This window comes from Danio rerio, chromosome 22 (genome assembly GCF_052040795.2).
Source record: "Danio rerio strain M-AB ecotype USA chromosome 22, GRCz13ab, whole genome shotgun sequence".
NCBI classification, from domain to species: Eukaryota; Metazoa; Chordata; class Actinopteri; order Cypriniformes; family Danionidae; genus Danio; species Danio rerio.
Genome location: NC_141042.1, coordinates 10241146 through 10259767, shown reverse-complemented (window position 1 = coordinate 10259767; position 18622 = coordinate 10241146). Strand labels below are relative to the sequence as shown.

General features: G+C 34.5%; 2 protein-coding genes across 2 annotated transcripts; both read right to left on the bottom strand.

Moving 5' to 3' along the window:
* Window positions 1-6360: 6360 nt before the first annotated feature.
* LOC147838430 (uncharacterized) lies at window positions 6361-10613 on the bottom strand. Its single transcript, XM_087303994.1, has 4 exons — window positions 10410-10613; window positions 9906-10235; window positions 6892-7194; window positions 6361-6810 (listed from the first exon to the last, which is right to left on the bottom strand). Exons 1-4 carry the CDS (start codon window positions 10453-10455, stop codon window positions 6650-6652), a joined length of 840 nt encoding a protein of 279 aa, XP_087160120.1. The 5' UTR covers window positions 10456-10613; the 3' UTR covers window positions 6361-6649.
* Window positions 10614-12635: 2022 nt separating this feature from the next.
* LOC147838429 (uncharacterized) lies at window positions 12636-15055 on the bottom strand. The gene is made up of 4 exons (XM_087304824.1): window positions 15051-15055; window positions 13784-14106; window positions 13122-13508; window positions 12636-12763 (listed from the first exon to the last, which is right to left on the bottom strand). The coding sequence occupies exons 1-4, from the start codon at window positions 15053-15055 to the stop codon at window positions 12636-12638; spliced, it is 843 nt and encodes a 280-aa protein (XP_087160950.1).
* Between the last annotated feature and the right edge of the window lie 3567 nt (window positions 15056-18622).

The window sequence follows — 18622 nt, the reverse complement described above, 5'->3', positions numbered from 1 at the left end:
AAGTTAAAGGTCGCATTGGATTCCACCCAATGACAGCAGATTCTGAAGAATAATGTTTAGCAATCAGAGCCAAAGTTGGATGTTTTAGCAGGACAATGACCTAAAGCACAGATCTACCAAGGAATTCATGCTCAGACACGATACAATGTTCTAGAATGGCCATTCCAGTCCTCAGACTTAAACATCATTGAAAATTGTGCAAGGAAGAATGGTCCAAAATGCCTTCAGTAGTATTCAGAGACTTATCCTTGGTTATAAAAAGCATTGACAGGCTTTTATTTCAGCAAAAGGTTGCTGTACAACATCCTTCCATTGGAGTGCCCATTTTTTTCACATGTTTTGTTATAAATTAAATTGCATTGCCTCTGTTGATTAAATAAGTGTTATGTCAGAACTGAAATGTTGCTTTTTCCCTAGGGTATAAATATATCCAAATGAAGTTGCTGATTTGAAGGACCAGCAGGCTATGGCTTGCAATTATGAAAATTATTAGGGGTGTTCAAACTTTTGCATGGCATTGTATATGTGCATGTGCATGTTTTATAAGAGGAACTTAAGAGGAGCTTTTGGAGCCCCAGGATCAGTTTCTATTCAACGGCTATTAACAACCTGTAGACGGCCAGTTTGACTTACATTTATACACTAAAATGACTAGCTTCCCATTTTGAATGAGAACACAATGAGAAGTGCCTCGGCTACCAATATCCAACTTTTATTTTATTTTTTTTACTCCGAAATGGTCTAGGGATAACACCTAATACAGGCAATGAACTGTTGCAAGTACTCCATAAAGTTTTCTTCCATGTTATGGAGGCAGCATAGTCTTCTCTATTTATTCAATTCTGGTCACATGGAACGCCTTAGGGCTGAGCTATCAGTGGGTGTCTCATTTCTGCTCTGCTTTTGTCCACTTTTTGTCTGAGCAAGAAGTTTGGCCAGAGGCGAAATGATCATGCCCAACTGAGCTTGGTTTCTCTCTAGCTTTTTCCCTTCACTTTCAACTGTTGGTAAAGTTTGTTCTTCGCTGCTGTCGCCACTGGCTTGCATTGTTCGGGACTTGTGGAGGTGTGCATCGATGAATTTGCTCTTCAGTGTTTGGACTTTCAGCAGTGCAAATTAAACCGCACTGAACTGAACTAAACTGAACTTTAACTCTCAAAACTGGGCCGACACAGATTCAATTTACTAGAACTTCTATGTTAAGCTGCTTAGACACAAACTACATTGCAAAAGCGCTTTAGACATAAATATGTATCGAATTGAATTTTTAAATTTTTCTCCATTTTGTTACCGACATCAATCTTCCAAAATTACAATCGGTTTCCAAAGGATGAAATCATCCACCGCCCTTTCATTTCAAGACCGTTTTAATTCAATGTATGTCCCAAAATGCAAAAAAGGACTATCTTAACCTCAAATTCATGACATCTTTGAAAGCGGCGATTAAAACCTCTTCTGTTGAACATTGCAATTTATCAAAATAGCCTATGCTGCATTTTTCTTTTCGTTCAAAACGCCTAAATATATAGAAATTTAAGGGTTTAGGTGGATAAGGGTTTAAGATGGTAGATAAAACATTATCTACCTTTTTTAGTAGAGTTTTTACTTCTCTCTTTACTTTTTAAAATGGTAAAAATGGGTTGTTTCATCTCAACTCTTGGTCAAAAAATGGACAGACCCAACAGTTGGGTTAAAAATCTTATTTAATGTAAAAGAAAAAAATTAACCAATATTTGACCCAACGCTGGGTTATTATTTGGCCTATGGTGTTTGACATCAAATCATTTAGGTTATTTCTACCTAAACAAGGTTACCATCTGCAAAACAGATTGTGCTGCTAACATTAAAACTGATGTATTTATTATATAAACATATGCAAGCAGTTAAGCTTAACGGAAAGAAGCTGAATTCACAAACCCAACCATACTAAGGCTTTGCACATTGGCCCTATCATGCAGAATCTCAAAACATTTACTTTTGGCAAGATAGTGTCTCGAATACATAAACTTAAACTGCACATAAATGAAAATATTTTATTATACTTCGTTAGGTTAGGATAGTTTAAGATAATATTGTGCTGAAATTCTATTTCAACTTTTTGAAAATCTGTAATCTGAAGGATCAAAAATAAAAACAAATCAATCCAGATTAAGCAATAGGATCTGACTGCAGACTTGCACATGGACTGAGACACACAGTCCCACAAATGGCATGTCAGACACAAAGCACTTAATAGAGCTAGTGATGTTGTCACTGTGCATAGGGTAAGGGGGCTGGGCTATGTGTGCACATTAAAAGCATTGCATGCTCAGAACTGTGCAACGCACTTGAGTGCAAAGTTAAGTTTTAATATATTTACATTTGGAAATTCACAAAATAATTTCAAGTAACATAATCTTTACTTAATATTCTAATATACGAATGTATACATTTTGACCCATACAATGTATTTTGACATTACAATGACCCATGCACTTTATTTTGATGGTCTGTTTGTTGAATGTAAGTTACATTGCATCTACATGACAACCAATTCTTATTGGATTATATGTAGACTGTTAGTTTGGGGTTAGGGTTGGTGTAAGTTGACATGTACTTGCTAATTTTCTTATAGTCAGTTTAATGTTTGTTGAATGTCAGTATCAACAGATATTAAGCAGACAGTCTACTAATACTCAAAAGGACCATCAAAATAAAGTGTTACCATCTTTTTTCCCCTTAAAATTTATTTCATGATAATTTTGTTTTATTTTGTGGACAAAGTTTGAAGGATAGAATCAAGAAATAATGTTTAATAATAAATTATTATGATTGGATATATTTAAAGGTGACTGGTACCAAACGAGAATTAAAAAAGACTTTAGTTATACAAAAATGGCCCTTTCATGAAGGAAAGAAAGAAATTACAATGCGTCATATGGCAGAATAATCCCGCTATCTAAATAATTAGCTATCGCTTTTTAGATCTTTGAAGGCCACACAGCTGTGGTGTTTTGAAAGATTGCTCCCTGATGAAATAACTTTTGTTGGATTTTGATATCGCTTCACCTGTCGGCTTTGAGACACCCAGTCGCATCCGGTCTGTGATTTAATAAGGTGTTAGTGTGTGAGACAGGAAATTTTCCAGAACGTCTGCTCTATACTAAATTACATGACTAAAAGAACAAAGTACAAAAGAACAAAGAGTTCTGTGTAATCAAGATGGTTAGTGAGGTTTTCACCTGAAATTAGTTTTCATGTTCTCATGAGACTCTGATGCCTGCATAAGATATTCATTTAAAGCCCATGAGGGATGGGAATGGACTGGCAGTGTATAATGTCAGGTATCATGTTAGTTCACATGATGCAACACGTTCTCACTCCCAACTCGTCACATACTGACGCTTGGTCAGGAACCCTCGGCGTAAGTTATTGACGCACAGGTTACCCCTTTAGCGTCATATTTAGACGTGCAGGGATTCCCTATATATGCCGAGGGTTCCTGACCAAGCGTCAGTATATGACGAGTTGGGAGTGAGAACGTGTTGTAGAAACATCCAGTCGAGAGTCACTTCAGACACAACAGATCAATTTACTGAATATAAAGCGTTTTTTTAATTGTCGACTACCAAATCAAAAGCCACCCAGTTTTCCTTACACTACTTTCTATTTGATGCTTATCTTCTTTGATTTCCTTAAAAGACTTCACGCGTTTAGATTGCAAGTCATGATAATAAAAAGTTATCACTGAGTCTGATCAGTTCTCAGAAGGTTGGTCTGTTACCAAAGGAAATGTCCCTTCTCACTCTGTCACAAACACAAAACAATGTCTAACAAACAACAGTTGTGTGCGTTAACACTTTAAACCACACGGAATGACCTTAGACAACTTTATCTGATCTCAGAAACTAGAAATGGGTGCAAAGCATCTCATGAACATAGTCCATGGCATGGCTATTTGCAATGATCCTGGGTTGGCTCTCTTACTAGTGTCTTAAAGAGATAGTACAATCCATATTGTATGTAGTTTCAAATGAGATTATTACTCTTGTAATTATTGCTTTTTTTAATATTGTTAATAATAATAATAATAATAATAATAGTAATAATAATAATAATAATAATAGTAATAATAATTAATATTAGAGTGATTTCTGAAGGATACTGATGACTGAAGTAATGAAGCTGAAAATGTATCTTTAAATCACTGCAATAATTGATTAAATTAAATAATAAACTACTTTTCAACAGTTATTTTATAGTGCAATAACATTTCACAATTTTACAATTTGTACTGTATTTTTGATGGAATAAATGCAGCCTTGGTGAGCAGGAGAACCTTATTTTAAAATATTTAAAAATCGTACTGACCTCAAACTTTTGAGCGGTAGTGTATTTATCATATATATTTATCATATATACACTGGTGGGAGGCATGCGTTGGCACAAGGCCGCAGGCTGAGTGCCTTGGTGTCCCACCAGTGACAAGTGTGATATTGCGTTTATACAACAGCTCGATGGCATAATCATGTAAATAAAAAAGAAAGTCAAACGCAGAGAGTCTAAAAATTATTTTGTATGAGAACTACTTTCTTCCGCCGTTCAACTTCCATAAAGGCACTATTTTAATGATTTAAGCACAAAATCTAAAGCGCATGGGGCCAAAGAATTAAGGACATGTCCGAATTCACTTATGTTATTTTAAGGACAAACAAATACACTTCATACCCTGGCGCATGGTCTAACAGGGTTTAGCTTATTCTCTTAGTGAGTTTTGGGTGTGTTTTGAGCATAACATGCATTATACGAATCAGCGTCTCATCTCCCATTCCCTTTAAGAGTCAGTTGCGTCGCTCCATGGCACATTTGCTATTTACATGTCGAAATTTGAAAGTGGAAAAACTGAACGCTTCACTAGTGAGAAAACAGTTAAACAGAGCATCTGCAGCGAGAGGATAAAGAACGAGCCTCCTCCATTCAGCCTCTTTACTTTCTGTTTACTGTATTTTTTACTCCTTTAGTTTCATGGACTAATAAAACGGTGGAAACTCCCTCCGCTGAAGACATTCATCAGCCTACATTTTTAATTTAATTTGTTAAAAAACTGAGTTCTATCTAAACACTCGTCCAATTCTTATGCCCTATTTGGTGATGCATACATCTCCAGGTGGAGAAATGTAAACTAGTTTTTATTAACACAAATATAAATATGCAAATAATAAATAATATGCATAATAATAATTACATTATACAAATGCTAATTGTCATAAATAAACTGATAAAGCCCTCCGAGATGAAGGCAGTGGTTTTTATATTAATGTTTTTATATTTTTATATTTATTTATTGTACATCCAGTGTGTATTAAGCAATGTGTTTGGACCTGCATAGCTCTGCGCTAACATGCTCTGCGCTGGACTTAAGAGCAGCTTTCAGTTGGTCAATTTTGTAGTCTTTTTCAGTTCCTCAACATAGCCACATGTCAACAATACGCCTTAACACAACTCCTTTATAGATCAGCACACCCATGAGTCCAAGAAGTGGTGCAAATGGAATTGCTATTTAAACAACGTGGTGCAAAACATGAAAATGACAGTTGTGCTGGTCTGAAAATAGCAACAAAATGCGCCAAACACGTCTTGTGCCATACTGCGCTGTGTGCATGATAGGGCTCAAGGTGACTTTTGCCTAGTTATGTCACTTTAAATGCAAAAGGTGACATTGTCTGAGATGTCTTTGTTATTACAACCTGATGTAAACAAATGACATTAATCTAGAACAGTGGTCGCAAACTCAATTCCTTGAAAGGCCGCAGCTCTGCACAATTTAGCTTCAACCACCTCCAACTCACAGCTGCTTAATAGTCTCTATTAGTCTTGAACACCTTGATTAGTTAGATAAGCTGTGTTTGATTAGGGTTGGAGCAAAGCTGTGCAGAGTTGCGGCTCTCCAGGAATCCAGTTTAAGACATTTGATCTAGAACAAAAGAGCAACGCAGACAAGTTAGACTGACTCCTCTACCTAGGAGAAACTCTTTCAGATGCTTGTCAAGAGCTCCATCTGGTGTCAGGACATATATTTTGCTAAATACTGGACTACATTATTGTTTTCTAGATGAATAAAAGTGTAGTCTTATCCAGTTTAGCTCAGATGTTGGCCAAAAGAGGGAGTTAAAGATCTCCTAGAGCTTGATAAAAATCAATGCTTTTTAAAATACATTTTAGAGGATAAAAGGCACTGGTCTGGGTTCTTTGTGAATTACAAGAATCCCAGAGATTCAGAGGTAGAAAATGTGAATGATGTAGTAAGTCTCCATCAGCTATATTTAACCAATCCATCCAAAATAAACAAGTAACAACCAATAATCAATAGATATTCAATCTGTAAGTAAAGTAATTTATTAAGTCAAACAATTCAGTTTGATTTAGTGCTAATAATTGCACAGTAGTAATTAGTTTTAAGACATAATTGTTGCACAGTAATAATTAATTGTAAGATACACAACAGAAAGCAGTATTTCATATTTTCAGTAATAGCTTGTTGCAGGGATAAAGTATTTATTTATTTATTGATCCAGAAAGGAGTTTAACCACTTAATGAATGAGTTGATTTGTTTAACAAGAGTCATCAGTGAAACTGCCTGATTCTTTAAAACCTAAATCTAAAAGTGTGTTAGATCTGAAAATATCGCCTCCTGCTGTTTTTTATACGCTGTCTTTCTGAACGTTCAGATATGATGTCATAAATGACTGCAGCAACAGTAGCCACGCCCACTACAGCAGAGATGACCAATCGTATGACAGCATCAGTAAATCCACAACACTGGTCAGAGTCTGAAGGAGAAACACAAGGTTATAGACATCACTTGAACTCTTTTAGGTTAGTAAAGACCGCTAAAATCACCTTTATCATACCTGAACATGTGTGATAGATTTGACTGATGTCCAGATGTGTGGTGCGGTTTGTGATGGTGTTGTTGATCACACAGCTGTAGGTGTTTTTATCCTGATATTCCACCTCCAGAGGTAGAGAGAGACTGATGCTGAGATCAGACACACTGATGCTGGACAATACACTGTTTCCTTTGTACCAGGAGAGACTCACAGCACTCACATTCAACACTAAACACACCACTGAACAACTACACACTGATGATGACGACGACAGTGAAGGACATGTTGTAGAGTAACTGCTAATGACAGGAACAGGTAGAGGAGCTGGTAAAATTGTATTAAATAAACATTATTAGCCATAATTCAAGCCAGGTAATAATAGTAAAATCTAAAAAAAAAAAGACTAATTCTGTAACTTTTAATATATTCAGTTTCCTGTAAAAAGTGATTAGTTGCTTTAATTTAAAGAGGTGAATAAACAGAGTGTGACTTGGATTGCTGAAGGAACGGTCCTCCTTTTTTGAAAACTTTAATTTTACAACCCTCTAGAAATAAAAAGAAGAATTTTACCAATTTTAATTCCTTCAGCTGATCTCTGTTTCTGGCAGGAGCACTTTTATATTAGTTGAGCATAGACCACTGAATCAGATTATACCATTAGCATCTTGCTCAATAATGACAAAAATATTTAGATAATTTTCCTATTTAAAGTTCTTGACTCTTCTGTTGTTTTATTGTGTACTATGATAGATGTTAGTTAAAGTTAACAAAGCACCGGCTGTAGCTATGGTATGGCAGCCAAGTACCTTGTTTATTAGACAGAAATGAGAGTACTGTATAGATCAGTGTTTCTCAACTGGTGGGTCGTGACCCAAAAGTGTGTCGTGGGAAAATTTTCAGTGGGTCGCGGAGTGTGTGGTTAAAAAAAACAACAAAAGTTTAATTTTTTTACTTGCATATGCTGGACTTTTATTTTGAAATTCTGGCGTGACAACTCTACCGTTTGACTTGTGAAATTTTATTTAATTACAGTAACAAATATGTCGAAGCGCAAGTATGACCCCGAATATGTAAAGTATGGATTTACATATATTGACGACAAAAAAGACTTAAAGCCTCAGTGTCATATTTAGTGAGGTGCTCTCACAAGAAAACACAAAGCCTTCTAAATTAAAACAACATTTAGAAACTAGACAACATGTTTTATTAACAGTTCAGTTTAGTTCATGGTAACCACTGTTTACAGTATTTGTCGTTTTTCTTTGTATTATTTCTATAATTTGATCCATTTTGTTAAATGACAGCAATAAAATATTGTTTACTTGTAAGTCTTGGTGAATTTCTTATGATTTATCTGTCACCACTTGTGTATGTTAACAAATAAATACAAATTAATTATAATTCCTAAAATTGTATTATAGTTCCTAAAAATTTGGGTCATGGCTTGATGATGACCATGTAAAAATGTGGCTCCCATGACCAAACCAGTTGAGAACCCCTGGTATAAATCCTAGCTATAGCTGGTCTAGTAAACAGCAGCTTTTCATTTTCCATTGGTCTTAGTACTAGATGTAACTACAGAAGCGCTTTAAACAGGAAAATGTTTGAAACTCTGGTATTTGTTTAAACAAGATGCTTATGGTCTAATCTGATTCAATGATCTATGCTAACTAGGGCTGGGCGATGTCAACCATTTTTGCATCGTAAAATGTCTAATGTGAAACATCGTGATGGACCATGTCATTGTAGGCAGCGCTAAATTAATAATTTACAACAAATTAATTATTTGTAGCCTAATGTTTCAACTACTTGACCCATGTGGTCTTTGTTTTACTCATAACCAAATCATTAATAAATAAAAATAAGTTACACACAAATTACCACCTGTCAATCACTTTTTCAGCAGGACTCTGGCATGAATAAGCAGAGTGATCTGTGTCATTATAATGGCGTCAACAAACCTGGTTGGTTAAAAAAGGTGCACAACCAACAGGAACCAACTAACAGTATCTAGGGTTTTCACTAAAATTACTAAGTATGCGAAGTGAAAGATTGAAGCAGTGTACTGATGCTGTGACACGTTACCTGATAAATTCAAAAGACAGAAGAGTCGTTAGATAGAAACAAGATGAGATAAATATCACGTTTACCATCTATAGTGAGACGCCATCCAGCGGTACATCCTTTATAAACTGTCTGACCTGCACTGCTCTCTGGGCTGACTGCTGGACCCCATGACAGAGTGTTTGTGTGTGTGTGTGTGTGTGTGTGTGTGTGTGTGTGTGTGTGTGTGTGTGTGTGTGTGGTCAAGTGATGTGCTTTTGTCAGTGGTATAGTGTGGGAGGAGGGTTTTTCAGAAATGCTAGGTGAAATGTCAACGTAGACGTGGACTGTTTTTGTTCTAAAATGCCATTTTTAAACTAAGTGGTGTAAACGGGGCCTAAGTGTGTATTTGTATTGTGGGGCGGAGGATTGCGATGCTGCCTCAGCATCGTGATGGCTATCGGCTGTCTGTGATGGATGATGGCATTATCTATTGGCTTAACCCTAATGCTAAGCTAAGCTAAATGTGTTCCCACTGGACTCCGCTGAATAGATTAAAAAATTGTAAAACAGTTTAACTATAGGCGAGTTGTAAAATGGACCTAGTTTTGAAGAAAAAAAATTGGACTGTTCCTTTTAAGTCAGTGGTTCTCAATTGTGGTCTTCGGTCCCCCACCGTCCTGTACATTTTTCATGTCTTTCTAAAACACCTTAATCAGATCATCAGCTCATTATTAGAGAGATCCATGAACTGATCCTTTTGTGTCAAATAAAAGAGACATTTTAAATGTGCAGGGCTGGGGGAGGACAACTTCAACTTTAACCACTAACTTAAAGTTGACTTTGTTGTATTTTACAACTATGCACGTAGCTCATGTATTTAATCATTTTAAGACAACAAATTTACTCACCTTTTTAAACTAAAGTCAGCTAATCACTTTTTTTACAATGTAATTTTCAGTAATTATCCTAAATTACTTCATTTTACTCACCATAGAGAATAACATTGAACCTCTGATTGGAATTTAGCCTCTTGCTGATGATGGTGAGTTTATAAAGTCCAGAGAGTTCAGTTGTGATGTTTGTGATGGTCAGAGATCCAGTTTGTCTGTCCATCTTGAGTCTGTCTCCAAATATCTCATTGCTGTCAAACATGTCAATGTTCTGTCTGTACATTTCAGCAATATGCTTATCTCGAGGTCCAAACATCCACAGAATCTCATCAAAGCTCTGTATTTCAGTAACATCAGTGTTTAAAGTCACAGAATCTCCCTTGGTCACTGATACTGACTTCACTTTGTATGTAGCAGCACCAAACACACCTGAAAAATATTATTATGAGGCCATATTTAAATGAACATACTAAAAGGTCAATTCATAGAGTCTAACGTCTCGCTCCTAAAAGATAAAGCTGTTTTCCTTCTTGTGGAAATGTATTTGTTCTAAAGTAAATGCTCTACTTTTTCTAAAACACAAATATAATATAAATATCTCACCGCTCAATACAAACAGCATCAGAGAACACAGTTGAGAAGACGTCATTGTAGAATCATCCAGTCGAGAGTCACTTCAGACACAACAGATCAATTTATTGAATCCGTTTACTAATTGTCCACTACTGAAGCAAAAGCCCCCTGGTTTTCCTCAGACTACATTCGATCTGTTAGTTATCTTCTTCTTTGATTTACTTTACAGACTTCACGCGTTTAGATTGCAGGTCATGATAATAAAAACCCTTCATAATTCAGGTCATCACTGAGTCTGATCAGGTTTGTTTGTTACCAAAGGAAACAGCCCCTGTCTCACACTGTCACGAACACAAAACACACTGTCTAACAAACACCAGTTGTGTGCGTTTGCATCCTCTCAGCAAATCAACCCACACGCATTGAGCTTAGACAACTTATCTGATCTTAAAAACCAGAAACGGGTGCAAAACGTGTTATTAACTTAGCCCTGGCATGCATTTTTTTATGAGCCTGAGTTGGTTCTCTTCCTACGGTCTTAAAGGGATATAGTTCAACCATAAAAATAAACAAAACAAAAACATTTGTCATCATCATTTACTCATCCTTTACATGTTCCAAACCCTTGTTGAGTTTCTTCTGTTGAACAAAAGTAGAGATATACTCAGGAATGTCCTCTGACAGCCATTGACATCCACATATTTTGTTCCTATGCCTGTCAATGGCTGTTGTTCAGAACATTCTTCAGAATAACACACTTTTTTGTGTTCAATTTATAAGAAATCTATAAAGGTTTAGAACCACTTGAGTATGAGTAAATAGTTATATATTAATAATACTCATTAATTTATTTTATTTTCTCTATATGTGAGTAATATCACACAAGCAGCAGTGCAATATGGCTGTATATCAGTACTGGTGAGAAGCGTGTGTTGGCTCAAGGCTGCAGACGGAGTGCCTAGTGTCCCACCAGTGCTGATATACAGCCACATTGCACTGCTACAAGTGTGATATTGCGTTTATACAACAGTTCAGCAGCATAATCATGTATATAAAAAATAAAATTAAACACGGAGAGTCTTAAAATCCTTTTTTTTTTGAGGAACTACTTTTTTTCTGTTGTTCATTCACATCTACTGCTGACGTCAGAACAGCAAAAACCATTGCTAATTTACCAACGTCACTTTAGAGCTAGTATTTGAATGATTTTCTAGCGTAATGTCTAAAGCAGGGGTGTTGAAACTCGGAGGGCCGGTGTCCTGCATAGTTTACCTTGAATTTCCTTCAACACACTTGCCTGGAAGTTTCTGTTGGAACTAAACTCTGCAGGACACCGGCCCTCCAGGATTGAGTTTGTTAACTCATGATCTAAAGTGATGACAAATCTGTTGTAATTGAGAGATCACAATAATTAACCCTAAAACTGCCAAGGGCAAATCAAACACTCCCAGATTACTATGGCATAAATACAGCACTACAAAATACAAAAGAGAAAGATCGACCTAGAATGTCACATCTATTTTATAATGATTTGTTCAGCTGTAGTGTGAAATGTACGCTGAAAAAAATGCTGTTTTGGTCCTCTAAGGGCTTATGCGGTCTCTGTCGACATCTTGTGGTGGAACATCAACCGTCTTTGCTCTGCTCAGTAAAACAGGCTGATGTCCGCCTACATGCTGAATCTCTGAGATTTTGAATATTTAAAATAGGCAACGTCCTTATGAATAAACAGAATAGTTGCAACCTTAACAACAACATTCTCACCTAAATAAGCCTCAAAATACATTATGTTGTCCAACAGCTGCTATTTTTGTCAAACTGTTGTCCTCTCATATGGGTGAAGTAATACACAAGGGTGAATAGGCTGTATGAGCACTGATATTGCTTTAATATCTTATGGCTACCAGCCAATCAGATTTGAGAAACAGACAGAACTGTGTGTGTGTGTGTGTGTGTGTGTGTGTGTGTGTGTGTGTGTGTGTGTGTATACATACACACAAAATAAAATAAATGAGTTAAGAGAATAAAGGCAGAATCTTTAAATAAAAATAAATAAAAAAAAGATAATCAAAGATCCCATTGAGAAATCAAAGTTTATTGAATACATCAAATACACAGGTTTAGTATAGTTCTAGTCAACACTAATGCATTTACACTGAATGGACATATTGCATTAGATTCTGTAATCTTGTAAAACTGCTTGTTTTCCATTTAATGGTGCTTTATTAATTAAATGAAAATAGATAACCTACAGGACTAATGCAGGCAGGTTGAGTTTTCTGTCTGAAAGCAGATGTTCGTGGTGAGTTGTGGTGTTTTACGGCTGATGATCTGTGATGTTTGTCTGTAGATGATCTCTGTGTATTCCGACATGCTTTTCTCATCTAAAAAACACAAACACACGCAGATGTTGAGCTCATTTATCGTCATCCTGCCCACTACACTGATGACATTTATTAATTTATTAATTTAAAAATAGTTTTAAACCAGTTTTTCTGTCATGTCTATAGTGATACTTGCCGTCTGGTTTGTCTTGGTCACATTTATTGCAGCAGCAGTAAAACACACATGCAGAAATGAGCAGCAGAAACACACAAACGCTTATGAGTGGTAGGAAATATGCATAATGGACTGTTTCTGTGATAAACAGAAGATGATCAGTTATTTCAATATGACTTCATCCAGACACAATATGATCAGCACATTTACCAGTTAATGTTAAAACTGTTGCTGTCTGTATACCTGATCTTGTATGACAGGATTGACTGATGTCCAGATGTGTGGTGCGGTTTGTGATGGGATTGTTGACCACACAGCTGTAGGTGTTTTTATCCTGATATTCCACCTCCAGAGGTAGAGAGAGACTGATGCTGAGATCAGACACACTGATGCTGGACAATACACTGTTTTCTTTGTACCAGGAGAGACTCACAGCACCCACATTCACCACTGAACACACCACTGAACATCTCTGAACTGATGAAGAAGATGATGAAGATGTTAAACAGGTTGTAGAGTTGCTACTAATTACAGGAACTGGCAGATGAGCTGCAAATAAGTGAAAAATTATACACAGTTGACCAAATAGTAATATGACTAGCATGTGTGTAAAGAAAAAACAAATAGAATCAGATCATTTGTTTATAACTGGAGGGAAAATTACTAATTAGTGACTCATACAGATGAGAAGTTTTTGTTTGCTTGTTTTTTTGTGTGTGTGCCTTATTTATATATCCGATTAAGATTCCTCCAACTGTATGGATAATTAAAAAAGTATGATAAGAAGTTCCAAATGTACATTTGATTTAAACTAAAATAATCATTTATTATAATAAAGATCATTTAATAAGGTTTTTCAGTTTGCTCAACATTGGCATCAATATTGAAAGTCTTTTGTCTGCTACCTTCTCTAATGATCATTAGTCCAGAGTGTAGTTTGTTGATGTTTGTGATGGTCAGAGATCCAGTCTTCTTATCTAACTGTAGTCTGTGTCTGAATCTCTCATTATTCTCATCATCATCATATGTATAGTTTCTCTGTTTATAGATTTCAGCTATACCAGTCTCTGCTTTATGAAGCCTAAATAACCACAGTATCTGATCATTGATCTTTATTTCAGTAACTCCAGTGTTTAGCATGACAGAATCTCCCTCAGTCACTGATATTGTCTCTGTTTCTTCTGCTTGAACACCAGAAACACCTGAAAGAAATATAGTCACAGAAGATCTTCTCAGATATCATCAGAATTTATGTAAAAATTGAAAATTGCTATTTTAAAATTAAATGATAACACTGTGTCTAAATTGTACTCAAGCTGAGCAAAATCAGTCAGTAGATTGTATTATAATCACCGATTCAGTTGTGTCTGGTGCGATGTTTCAACAAATCACAAAAACATAAACTGTTCTCTCTATTTCTGACAAATTCTAAGCACTCTCACTATTTCTGACAAGGGAGCAAATGTAAAGTCTATATTAGGTTGCGTGAGGTGTAGTCACGATGTTAGAATTTTTTTGCTTTCAAGAACAACATTAAGGTGCTCAAATGAAACATTTAATACAGCGTGGACATTTTTTGCCCGTATTAAAACTTCAAAAGGCTGAAGCCCGAAAGAAAAGAGTAATAATAAACAAAAATGATATCAACAAATCCAAAAGTCTTCTTTTACAATAAGTATGGTAATAAGGGCTATACAAATAAGCTTGAAATATTAATCAAAGAAAGAAAGTTCATTAAAGCATCCTACAAAAAAATCCTTTTAAAAATCGTAAATTGCATCTTTAATTGCAATTCATATAGTACACCATCAGTTTAATTTATTACTCTAAATTATAATAATAATAAAAAGGAACAAACATCTTCTCTTCGTCCCACACGCAGCTCATGTAAGTTCAGAAACTCATTATGAAAAGCAAATATCATGAGAATAATATAGCCAAGTAACCTAAAATTTCTAAATATTTAAAATTGCGCTTTTAAATTGTACGGGAATACAATTTTATTGTATCTTTAATGCCATTTTTCTGTTCTGAGTGCAGGTCCTTTAACACTCCCAGGGTCGGAGTTTTATTTTTCAGACCCATACGCTTAAATTCATGTGAAGATTAACAAATAAATGAAGATTAGTTCAAACTGGTATTATTTTAACAAACTACAACACAGTGTCTCACGGCATTTCAGCTTCCATTCAAACTGCAAGACGAGAAATTCTATTACAAGACTACAAGAATTCGACATTACATGAAGTCACAAACAAATACAGCTACTTACCACCCAAAAGCCACAGACAAAAGAGTAAAAATGCACAAACAACCATATTTCTAAATACCCCAAACAGTCTTGAAGCATGAGATGCAACAGGTCTAAAAACAACCAGCAAACTAGAACAGACAGAACAAACTAAAGAGGGAGGCGTCTCATTCAACTTCACACAAATTAAAAAATCTTGCTTCCTTAAATGTTTTAGTTTAGTATCAAATTAACCTTTTTAGTCATCTCAACTTAAATCAAACTGACTAAAATGATTGTTACATTAGGTTGAAACCTGATTAACTTATTAAAATAAGTTAAAGCAACATAAAGTATTTGTTGCCTTGACTTTTTGTCACTAAATGTCTTATAGTGCATTGATCAGCATGAGATTTCTTCTTTTATGGTTCTTTAATTCCATCTAATCTTAAAATAGATAAAAATATTCGACCGAGTTAGAAGAAAAACATATTAAACTAGATTTTATTTGAAGGGGGTGAATAATCCAACTGTTGATAGGAAATTCAACTACAGACATATTTGTTTCCCAATTTGAAACATTAATAAACACATTTTTTATTTTAAATGACTCAGAAATACTGTGCTCGGAGAGGATAAATTGATGTCTAAACTAGCTGCAAAATATGTATACACCCGACACACCATGAGAAATGGTTAATATAAATTCTTGTGTCTTATTTAAATAATCTAGACTTTGTTATTATTGTTGTAATTGTTATAATTATCAAATGCATTATCTGTTTTTACTCTCTTTTCTGTCATTTATTTCTTATTTACTGTATATTTTCTTAATTTGAGGATGTTAATGTATTACATATCTTATAAATATTTAAAATGCTTTTGCATTAATAAAAAAGCTTTTGGAAAAAGGTTTTAACCATTTGACAGTAAGTAAATATTGAGTAAATTCATACCAAATCCCTTTAAAACATTTTATGCGATATATTTTATAAAAGTAGACATCAATATAAAAGACGAAATGATGGAATCTTAAATACAAACACTTAAACACTTAAATTTTACATGATGTAGGCCTACAGTAGATATCATTTATGAAAATTTGTTTTAAAAACCCTCAATGATGAACAAACATGAGAGAAAATCGTCATGCTTGAAACGTAAACATCACACGATTTCATCCAAACTTTGTTTCTTTCACACACACCAATCTCATTAAATGTTTATTTTTGAAGTCGACAAACCGCACATTTATCTAAGACGCAGTTTTGTGTTGCACATTCACACAGACGATTAAACCACAGCACAGACGCCCAGTTTACTGACTTCAATAACAGCTCAAAAGTTTCCACCAAGTTGTTTTCACCCACACGTCTTCATCAACAGACGTTTATTTCTGTTAAATATTGTTTTTAAAAGTGATGTAATTAATTTTATCTGTAAATAAAGCGATCGATTACGTATAGAAATCTGAAATATGGCAATATATGGTCAAGTCTAGAATTGCGAGTATGTTTTGTGTTTCCTATAGATAAACCAGGTCTTATTTAAAAACAAAAAAAATTAATGAAACCGATTTAAATAAAAGCTCAAATCAAATCAAGTTGTCTAAAAAAATTATGTTTGTATGTGTATTTAGTAACATTGTCTTGAATTTGTTAACTAACTCAAGTCATTTGAATTTACATTATGTTAAACTGACCTAAAACAGCTTGCAGAACCTATAAAATTAAGCTAGAACATGATTAACTTACAAGTTAAGTTACAATCAGCAAAAAACATTAAGTTGAAGTCAGAATTATTAGCCCTCCTGATTTAATAGACCCCCTGTTTATTTTCCCCCCAATTTCTGTTTAACAAAGAGAGGATTTTTCAACACATTTCTAAACATAATAGTTTTAATAACTCATCTTTAATAACTGATTTATTTTATCGTTGCCATGATGACAGTAAATAATATTTGACTATGTATCTTTCAAGACACTTCTATACAGCTTAAAGTGACGAGTTATTGTATAACGATGGTTTGTTCTGTAGACTATCGAAAAAAAATAGCTTACAGAGGCTAATAATTCTGTCCTTAAAATGGTGTTTAAAAAATGTATAACTCCTTTTATTCTTGCCGAAATAAAACAAATAAAACTTTCTACAGAAGAAAAAATATTATCAGACATACTGTGAAAGTTTCCTTGCCCCATTAAACATAATTTGGGAAATATTTAAAAAAAAAAAAAAATTCAAAGGGGGCTAATAATTCTGACTTCAACTGCATGTTGTCATAACACACATCTGTTTATGTATAATTTGTCATTTTAGTAATGTATAAATGAAATTAGTTTAGTCAGGTGCCAGTCACATATATGACAGTTTTCACATACATACTTATGCAACATATATTTCAAAATATTGCAAAAATGACTGTTTACATATATATTTTTTAACCATGAGAATGTTTATGTTCAAATACATTAGCTATATTTTTATTGATATATGCAGATATACAGTTAAAGTCAGAATTATTAGCCCCCCTAAATTATTAGTCCCCAATTTCTTTTTAACGGAGGGACGATTTTTTTCAGCACATTTCTAAACATAATAGTTTTAATAACTCATCTCTAATATAACTGATTTATTTTATCTTTGGCATGATGACGGTTCATAATAGGTACTAGTATTCAGCTTAAAGTGACATTTAAAGACCTAATTAGGTTAATTAGGCAAGTTAGGGTAATTAGGCAAATCATTGTATTATGATGGTTTGTTCTATAGACAATCGAAGAAAGAAAATATTGCTTAGGGAACTTCAGATTAAATGATAAGAACTACTTTTATTTTAGCTGAAATAAAACAAATAAGACTTTCCCTGGAAGAAAGAAAAATAGGAAATACTATGACAATTCATTCAAATTCTTGCTCTGTTAAACATAATTTGAGAAATATTTTAAAAAAAGGAAAAAATCCCAGGAGGGTGAATAATTTTGACGACTTCTATATAAGTCCATGTCATATTTCTGACTAAAATTAGTTGCGACAACTTGAATAAAAACACATTTATTCTTCTTCATAACATATTTAATTAAGCTGAACTTATGTATGTAAAACAATTAACACATTTTGTAACTAAAATAAATTTGCAGACATAATGTCGTTGCACAGATAAGAAGGTTGTTACACACATATGGACATTCTCTTTTTCCAAATGAGAGCTGAGAGAAAGTAAAATAAATGTAAGAATTGTGAAAACAATGAACAAAAAAAGTCAAAATGAACTAAAGTTTATATGTGAAGTCAGTGTTAAACGAGGAAATCAGCAACCTGTGGCAGATCTGTCGCCTGAAGACTGTAGGTGACCTGTGTGTATTCTGACAGGCTTTTGCCATCTACAAACACAAGCGTAAAGTTGACTGAGAGCAGTTTGTCATTTAGGAATCAGTATTTTAGATGAGTTGACAATCAAACTGACCTTCTCTTCTTGTGCTTTTGATGTGTGGATAAAGCGTCAACCCACAAATCA

What these genes read in the sequence shown, in the direction of transcription:
- LOC147838430 (XM_087303994.1), bottom strand. Translation starts at nt 10,455, where the DNA reads ATGACGTCTTCTCAACTGTGTTCTCTGATGCTGTTTGTATTGAGCG. An exon ending in GATGCTGTTTGTATTGAGCG is followed by an intron (nt 10,236 to 10,409) that starts GTGAGATATTTA and finishes AATATTTTTCAG; the next exon opens with GTGTGTTTGGTGCTGCTACA. An exon ending in AATCTATCACACATGTTCAG is followed by an intron (nt 6,811 to 6,891) that starts GTATGATAAAGG and finishes TTTCTCCTTCAG; the next exon opens with ACTCTGACCAGTGTTGTGGA.
- LOC147838429 (XM_087304824.1), bottom strand. An exon ending in ACTAATGATCATTAGAGAAG is followed by an intron (nt 13,509 to 13,783) that starts GTAGCAGACAAA and finishes ACAAATGATCTG; the next exon opens with ATTCTATTTGTTTTTTCTTT. An exon ending in ATCCTGTCATACAAGATCAG is followed by an intron (nt 12,764 to 13,121) that starts GTATACAGACAG and finishes TGTGTTTTTTAG; the next exon opens with ATGAGAAAAGCATGTCGGAA.